General features: G+C 43.5%; 2 protein-coding genes across 2 annotated transcripts; one reads left to right on the top strand and one right to left on the bottom strand.

Moving 5' to 3' along the window:
- Nucleotides 1-2,840: 2,840 nt before the first annotated feature.
- Nucleotides 2,841-4,325, bottom strand: LOC137830722 (glucan endo-1,3-beta-glucosidase 2-like). Its single transcript, XM_068638215.1, has 3 exons — nucleotides 3,693-4,325; nucleotides 3,552-3,579; nucleotides 2,841-3,141 (listed from the first exon to the last, which is right to left on the bottom strand). The coding sequence occupies exons 1-3, from the start codon at nucleotides 4,297-4,299 to the stop codon at nucleotides 2,997-2,999; spliced, it is 780 nt and encodes a 259-aa protein (XP_068494316.1). The 5' UTR covers nucleotides 4,300-4,325; the 3' UTR covers nucleotides 2,841-2,996.
- Nucleotides 4,326-8,183: 3,858 nt separating this feature from the next.
- On the top strand, nucleotides 8,184-8,897 carry LOC137835695 (uncharacterized). Its single transcript, XM_068644313.1, has one exon. The coding sequence runs from the start codon at nucleotides 8,184-8,186 to the stop codon at nucleotides 8,895-8,897; it is 714 nt and encodes a 237-aa protein (XP_068500414.1).
- The last annotated feature ends 237 nt before the right edge of the window (nucleotides 8,898-9,134 follow it).

The following is a 9,134-nucleotide window of genomic DNA, read 5'->3' as shown; positions in this document are numbered from 1 at the left end:
CATCAGAAAGCCCACTAAACCACTGCAGGGTTGTACCTGTGAATGTACCCATGAACATCTTGCAATGGATAACATCTGTTTGCCCAGAAATAATCATCTGGGTATTGAACGTCGTGAGATGGTTTTTAGGGTCTTCTACTGATACAAACCAAAGCAACCAGCAGATGACTAAGGACACATCAAGCACCTCACAAAAAGGTCAGTCATCTCAGTATACAAAATTGGGCCCCACCAAACCTCGAGAAAGCATCAGTAGAAGAAGAAGCTATAAACCAGAATATCATAAGTTATTCCTTATGGTCTTTTCCATAAGAGAAAAGTTATGTAAATAAATTGGACTCACTTTAGGGGTCCAAATAGCAAAGATAGGCTAGAATAAGGTGCATTTAGCATAATAGGGGTGTAGGTATCATTTTAGCTTGTTCCTAGCCCTTTAGAAAGACATTTTGACCTAGTTTCTAGAAGGGCAAGCCTAGGATGCGGGATTGACTTAGTCAAACCCTAAGGCAACCCATTTTTTCCTTTTTCCCATCCTACCCCTCTTGCTTGTTTTCCAAGGCTCATTCCCCTATAAATAGGAGGCCTACCCATTGTATTCTACATGTTGAAATTAATAGAGGAAAAATTACTCTGCACAAATTGTGTGAGGTGTTAATTAATAAGGCTTGATTCCTCTTAGCCTTTAGGTCTTATCTTGTGAGTAATTGGGAGCTCTCAAGTGGCGGCTAGCAACAGTTATCTTGGAGGCCAACCACACTCCAAGTGGCGTGATTCCATTCTCAATCCATCACATAAGCTTTTTCCTTCCCTTATCTCTTCTTTCATTTTTCATTCCACTTTTACTCTTATGTTATGTTCTTGTTTTGCTTCATTCTTCCATTCGACAATTCTTATTTGGTTTTCCTTTTCATGTTCTTTAATTATGCACCAATTGGCATCATATTCACCTTGTAATTGTCTTTTCCTTTTGCTTTTGTGAAGTAAACATTCACACTTACTTAACCACTTGGTTAAGTTCGTGTCCAGTGGGGATCTTCATAGAGTTTTCACCATATTCTTGCTTAAAATCTCAATCCAAGTAAAGTGCCACACCATAAAAATGAACAATCCTAAAATCAACTCACTTCATCTACCCCCGTGAAAATGATCTTGGGCGTGATGTAGTGTGGTGGCACAAGCTCGTCCATGATCGTCTGTGAGAATGGTTAGGGACGAGCTCTTAGGGGCACATTCAAACCTCGCTCACTTGTGGAGCATTAATCATGTTGTAGACTCTTGCGCAAGTCCTCGTTGGTCTTATGCAATTCCTCATTATTTGCTCGTGAAACATCTATCTCCACCATCAGTTGATCTTGCACAGCTCGAGCTTCTCCTGCTCGGTTTTAGCTTCCACCATCAGTCTTTCCTGCTAGACTTTAGTTTCTTGCTGGATCTGCTCCTGCTCTCGCCTATAGATCCATGAATGAGAGTCAATATACACATACCTGGAGCCCACTCATGTAGCCCATCAACTCGACCCGACGACCGAGTTGACCTGTTTAACGCAGACGTTGATGTCCGACCATCGGACACTGATCTCTACGCGCTCTGATCCAATACCGTTAGAATGATGTTTTGCAGTTTTCGTGATTTAAAAATAAGGTTTTTATATATTGAAATTGGAAAGTTGGAATAGCAAAATGTAAAAAATAGGAGAAATGAGTAAAAGAGTTGAGAGATTGGAAGGAAATGTGTGGTGTGGAGGAATTGATAAAAGAAGAATGAAAGAAGAAAAGGGAGTTAAGAAGAAGAATAATTTGAGTGGAGTGGGTATTAAATAAAGGGATGCAGGGGTGTTGGTGTGGCAGCAGTTTTGTAGAGAGAGGAGCAAAAGAGCAAGAAGTGTGAGGGTGAGTGAGAGGAGCATGGAGTTCCACCGCAGCAATGCATCATCGCCATCTTCGAACATGCCAACACCCATCGCCACAGAACCCAAGAAACCAGCCTCATGGTGGATTGAGTTTCAGTTTGTGTCACATCTCTCTGCCACATTGAAACCCTAAGATGAGACTTAATGGAAAATATCAATTTAAATATACTTTAAAAAAACATAGGAACCAATTTGTTTTTTTAAATCAGTGTCCTAAATTAATATTTACCTTTTTTTTTAAATCAGTGTCCTAAATTAATATTTACCTTAAATGTAGGGACGAATAACGTAAGAATTACCTAAAAAAGAAATTCTCCATTTCCATAATATACACTGAACTCAAAGTTGCACCATTTGGTAAAATAAAATCTCCGTTCTTTCATCATTATATTCTTTCTTCCCAAGGAGCAGTTTTTACGGTCTATGAGCAATGACAGAGCATAAGTAAATACAAGCATACGTGTGTATGGAGAAATTTTTAAGTCAATATAGAATAGTGGCATAAGACGATAGTACAACATGAAAAACGGAAAAAAAGAACCTTTTAAGATTCTGAATCATGAAGAGAGAAATTCAAACAATGACCAGAGTCACTGTACCATATTAAGATTGTGAATCATGAGTAGTTCAATCTCATTGCGAATTACTTATGCAAAGAAAATAGGAGCTGGACACAGGAACAAGCATAGGTCTTATTTTCAGCAAAATGGATCTACTTATCTTTTTTTTAAAAATATATTAATTTTAAAAAATCAGGTCAAATGCATTAGATAATATGTTTAAGGAAAGGGAGTCTAAAAAACTATATTTGGACTAAATTTATCGATCGAGGGATTAGGGTTAATTCGTAATTCTCTTCCTCATAACTTAAACCCCATAATTAGAACATACTTCAATAAAGCATTGACCAAAACTCAACGAGGCACAAATCTCTTCAAAACAGATACATTCATTCTGACAGGTTGCCATAACACAAAATTTCGATATATATTCCTAAGATGCCTAACCTGAAATGTGAACGAGCAAAACTTTCTCTCGTGCAATTTCCTATCAGATCAAGGGCTATTTTCAGTTTCACCTTCTATGATCAAAAAACAGAAACCATAAACATCAAAGGCCATAACCACCACCCCCAGGAAACTTTCCTGCACCCACTCAAATCTTCACTTGGTCCCAATCCAACAGAAGAAGAAGGCGTCGATCCAGAAAAACTCCCATTGCTCCCCGTCATGCTGCACAACCAATGAGCATGTCTAAAAGTCAGGATCCAACTCACTTTCAAGAATATAGTAACAAATTTGAAATAAAAATCAAAACTCGTCAATATTATGTGCATACATAACAAATCATGAATGTGTTGAAAATATCAATGAGATAACCTGCATTCAGGGGATTTCCTCGTTCACCCATTTGGTTAATGAGATCCATTAGAAGAAGATGAGATCAAACTTAAAATATGTATTTAAATGCAAACCTTTCTATCTTCATCCAATGGTTTCAGTTCATCAATGCATAAACGTATACGAATGTTCAATTAACAAAATCAAAACTTTCTTTATTTGCCAAACTCCTGAGCTCAAAACCTTCACACTAAAAAAAACTGAAATTCGTAATAAATAAAATAAATTTAAGCTCAATTTACCCGGAGTGGAACTTGCAGTTGCCAAAACCTGAAAAAAAAATCCCAAAAAGAAGAAAGAATGAGTCTTCTGCTTAAAACCCAAACGGAATCTCAAGACACTATTTTCACTGTTCCACATTGAGAAATGGGTTTTTCACTCACTAGGGTTCTGGGAAGTGACGGCAGCGTTGTTGTTGAAGTTGCAGCTATCGTCAGTCATGCCGTGTTTGAGAAAATAGTCGTTGAAGGCAAACGACGCCGTATTCTGCACGCTGCTAGGGTCGTAGCAGGGCCCACCGTTTTGGATTGGGCCGCAGTCCGCGCCGCCGGCACCGCAGGCCCAGTCGAGCGCGACCTGCAGCGACGCGTCCTCTGCGTTGTTCTTCGCCACACACCACAGCTCCTGCGGCGGAGTGCCGCCGTTGGCGGCTTCGAAGAGCGGCGAGAGACCCAGTAGGAGGAGGAGCGGAAGAACAAGGCTGTTTGATGTGGACATTGTGGGAGAGTGATCGGAAAGTGAAGGAGATGAAGGAAGAAAAATGGGTTGGATTTGGATTTGTGTTAATGTGTGGAATTTCAGAGTGTGTGAAGAAGAAGAAGAAGAAGAAGATGGAAGACGGTGGAGTTTTTGGGATGTTGAAAATTTGACCGTTTTGGTGTTTGAAGAGGGAAATTGAAGAGACAGAGAAGAAATGAATGAGAGGAAGTAAAGTGTTTTGTAATTGCAACACTGTGTGACTGATACATCTGGAACTTTGTCTCCTTGCATTCTCTTTCCTTCATTTGTTGTTACTAAAAGCAGTACAAACGTTCACATGTTCTAATATTTTATTTAGACTTGTCTATACTTTTAATTCTTATAAAACAAATTGATTTTTATTTAATAAATCTTACTTTTTAATATTTTATGTTATAGTATTTTCATCTTATGGTAGATTAAGTTTTAAAATATTTAAATAAGATTTAGTTCTATAAAGAATATGTGTATCCAACAAATTATATTTCTCAAATTTTTTGATAAATTATAAAAGTTTAGTTTAATTTTAGATTAATTTATTGGCCACTCAATTTATTTATTTTATTTTTAATTACATAGTAACGTCGTCTATCTGAAAATTTATAAAATAAACTTTATATATATTAATCATTCTTTACTATTCTAGATCATATGTAATTTACAAAACATGAAACTCATTTAAGACTCCCTTAAAATATTCATTTTGCCCATTTTAACAAAAACATTAAACCATTTAAAAAATTGATTGGTCTTATCCACAATAAACTCTAGGAAAAATGTAAAATACAATATTAAAACTTAATATACTAAAATGTAAAAACATGACAACAACACTTAACCTTTTAATTTTATTTTTTTATAATATTTTATTTCCTTAAAATTGTTTTTATCTGATCCTGCCGGTTGATCAGAACGCAAGAGTCTTGCCACGCCAAAGGTATCTTCCTCTGGATCGGCTTTGCACCACGCTAGCTTCCGTCCTTCACACCTCGATTCTCCTCAAGAACCTGAAAAAGACAGAGTGGCGCCGCTGCGGCCGATCGCGCTCCGACGCTCAAGTCAGTGACGGAATCACCAAAACTCTAAGAGAGAAAGCTAAAAACTCAAGGAACCGTGCAAAAAACTCTCTCAGCGTACTCAAGTATTCCCAAAGCGTAAAGAAGTGTTCTAAACGCGCGTACCTCAGAATCTGTTAAGAGTTCCTTATATACCTGTGCGTTTTCTCTCTCCTGACGGTTACACCTCTGGACACGTGGCTCGCATCCGGCTGTACACGTGTCACCATCTGGAACGTCTTCTGCTTGAGCGCCATTTCTACTCTTCAGGCTGTTTGACTAAGTTACTCAGGTGAGGAGCAACTCGGTGCATAGCTGCCTTGGAGTGCGATCTCTTCTAATGGCGAGCACGGGGTGTCACCATGCATACTTCTCTGTGGTCTCGCCTGCCGCTATCACGATCTGCATTACTTGCTCATCATGCATGTTCTGGTAAACTGTTCCCTGGCCTCAACCTCTGGCTAGTGAATGATCATTTGATAACTTCATCCTTCGTACTCGTGCCCCTTGAAAGCCTTGAACAAGCTTTCCTGATCTTTCGGTGATGTCCCCCTCTCGGCGATCTCTGACCACTTGGTCGCCTAAGCTCACATACGGCGACTACGACACAAGCTTGGTGACCGCCTGTTCAGATACGCTAGAGATCGGAGCACGCCAACTTAACGATTGGCGACTTCAAAGACTTCCCGACGTCCTTCCCTTCTGTCAGCCAGGTGTTCCGTTCAACACGCCTATATTATCGCTCGCTTCCACGTCATCACTCTCGACTACCTGGTCGGTACACAAGCCCCCCAGTCTTAAGCGAAGACTTGTCCAGCGAAAAGACTAAGAGGTCACATCACCGTCGATCTACGTGGTGCTGGCACGGAATTCCAAACGTCCGTACCCTCTGCTTTTCTGACGCTTCACCAAACCCCTTTTTGTAATCGCTCAACACGTGGCTTCATCAACGGTCATCTTCAGCTGTCGTTTGCGCTTCCGAAAACGTTCGAAAAACCCCTTGCACTTCCACTGTTCCATCATCTTTCTGCATTCTCAAACACTCTAAGTTTTTCTCTGCGAACCCACGAAGCTTCTCAACTCTCTCAATCTCCAACTCTCTTCAACGCTCATCCGATCACAAAAAGGTACCTCTTTTACTTCTTCTGTTGATATTTGCTGCATTTTAACCGATTCGCATCATCCATTATCTGCCTGAAGCATACGTTATGGGCTGTTTTTCCCTTTTCTCCTTCTCTCGTAGCTTAGGGCTTCGTTCTTCGTCACGTTCATCCCAGCTAACTCTTGTTCGTTCGCTCTGTCTTCTTCGTTCTCAATCGAGTCGTTCTGGTGGCTTTGTTTCATCCCTTTCATTTTCCTTTGCAGTTCCTGCAATGGCTCACACAAAATCCACCGCGAACCCTCCTTCTTCGTCGCGAAACCCTCCACCCCAAGCGCGTAGGGTTGCTCCTGGGGCAAATCCTCCACCAGCGCGCAATCCACCACGAGCCTCTGATGCTCCTTCTAACCAGGCTGAGAGGCCTGCAACTTCTTCGTCGCGAAAGTGGCCGTGCTGCCCTGCTTCCCGGGTGAACCGATTTGCGCGGATGATAAAGGGAACAACGGCGAGTCGTTCTGCTTTATCTACGCCACCTTCTTCAAGAAAGTGAAGCTCAGGCTTCCCTTTACCCGCTTCGAGAGGGAGCTACTAACAGAGCTCAACATCGCCCCTGCCCAGCTTCATCCCAACAGCTGGGCGTTCGTGAGGGCGTTCCAAATCATGTGTGCCCACTTGGGGCTGCCAGCTTCAGTTGACGTCTTCCTGTTTCTGTTCGAGGCTAAGAATCCCGGAGATCGCCTCTGGGATAGCTTAAACGGGATTGCTGGGAGGTCAATCCTCTCGATCTTTCAGCAATCTTACAAAGACTGGAAAGGGAAGTTCGTCAAGGTGCGCCCAAACGAACAAGACCCTTCCCTGCTCGACGGCTTCCCCTTGTACTGGGTACACAAGGGGAACAAAGACTCCAAAGAAAGCTTCAGGAGGCCAAGGAGTCCCGACAACATGGGGGAGTTGGACAAGGATCTCTGCCTTTTCTGGAAGAGCGTAGCGACCGCCAACATCACTTTCCCCACCGCCTCAATAATCTCCTTCGAGTTCCTCGAGGGCCAACTTGAAGCTCACATAGGTTAGCCCTTACCTCGACACCAAGACCTTCGCTTTGTGTTGGAATTGACTTCGCATTTCTACCATCTATCATTTGGCGTTCTGTTTGTCGTGTACTGGTCTTGATTTTTAATCCATGCGCTACTTGCTTGCGTTATTTCTGCGTGCATATGTTTGTATAACCTGTTTCTGCTTTGGGGCCTATTTCTCTGTTTTCTACCCTGTGCAGACCTCATGTTGGGAAAAGGCAAACTGGCTGAACTGAGGGCGATCGCCCGATCTCACAAGTTGGTGGCGGGCTCCCAAACCGTGCCCAACTCGGTGGTGGAGATCGCCGTTGCTCAGGGAAAAACTCCCCCCCGAGGTGCAACCTCTTCCGGGGTACTACCCGCCCCTCAACGAAAAAAACTGATCTTGAGGAAGCCAAAAAGAAAAACTCCCCAAGTGGTACAAGAGGATGAAGAGGATGAAGAGACCACCGAGGATGGCCTCGTTACCAAGAGGACAAGGGTGGCTCCCTCTTCGCCACCTGCACTCCCAACTCCAACACCGCCCTCACCTCCGGCTCCAACTCAACCAGTCCAAGCAACGCCCTTGGCTGTCGCGCCCCTGTGGTTGAAGGCAGCGAGCCCAATTTTATTGAGAACCCTCCAAGCGCCTCCACGCCATTTGTATCTGCTGGAGAGGGTCCTCCTTCAACCACCTCTATCGTTGGGGCTGCACCAGGAGGAGATGAAGGTGGCCATAACTCGCCAATCCTGATAACAGAGTCTCCGACTTCACCACCACGCCAAGAAGCCCCCTTCGCCCTTCAAACTCAAGAAGGTGGTGGTGAAAGTCAGCACCAAGCTCCTCCAGCACCTCCACCAACAACAACTTCAAACTTCCCCCCCTCCATCGAAGAGATCTGGGGACCCTTCACAGCCAAACTGAAAATGATGGCAGAGGATCTCCCCTCAATCATAACGAAGGCTGTGAAGAACTCAAGCAAGAAACTCCAAGATGAGAATGCGGCGCTTAAGGAGGCAAACCGCCTGATAAGGATGGAGGCGGAAAAACTTTCTTGCAACCTGATGATGGCGGAGATTGACCATTCAAGGCTGGAGGACGCCATGGACGCTGAACTAAGGGGCGCACGTAAGGAGGCCTCCGATCTGCGTCAAAAACTGCACCTCCAAGCCCAAGAGAAAATCGAGCTGGAGAGCAAGCTGGTACCTTACAGGCTCAAGGTGGCCAACTTGGAGGTTGCAATGAAAGCAGGTGCGGCCAAGGTGGAGAACCTTGAAAAGAGGTCAGCAGATCGGGAGGTGCTCCTCGGGAAAGTCGAGAAGGAGAGGGACGACACCAAGGCCGAGCTCGGCAAAGCTCAAGAGGAAAACGCGAGGATTGCTGCAGAGCTGGCCCAGGCTCGGGAGGAAAACAAGAAAGCTGTTGAAGAGCTTGCTCGGGCTCGTGAAGAAACCGAAGGGCTGAAGAAGCAAACTGACGAGCTAAAGAAGCAGGCTCAAGAGCTCGAGCAAAGCTCCGCCCAAGTCCTTTCCGCCGGGTTCGACGCCGCTTTGGAGCAAGTCTCGTGCCAATATCCCAAGCTTGAATCTCTCCATGGTGTCAATCTGCAACGAAGTGGTGGATGGGAAGATCGTGCCCTCTGAAGATTAATCACCTCCCTCCATCACTTGTTTTTTTTTGAAACTTGGCGTTTATTTTTGTTTGTAAGAACTTTATATGTAATTTTTCTTCTCATGTATTTGAACTGACATTGCTTGATATAACTCCTTCTGCTTAAGATGTTGTTGTCTAATACCGTGCCTCAAACACTTCTTACTCGCTGTGTGATCAACCAACATAACCGGTAGAACTCGCTTAAACAAATTAACTCAGCGATTCCT

Source organism: Phaseolus vulgaris, chromosome 11 (genome assembly GCF_000499845.2).
Source record: "Phaseolus vulgaris cultivar G19833 chromosome 11, P. vulgaris v2.0, whole genome shotgun sequence".
NCBI classification, from domain to species: domain Eukaryota; kingdom Viridiplantae; phylum Streptophyta; class Magnoliopsida; order Fabales; family Fabaceae; genus Phaseolus; species Phaseolus vulgaris.
The sequence above is the reverse complement of the archived record's forward strand: the minus strand, read 5'-3'. Positions and strand labels throughout refer to the sequence as shown.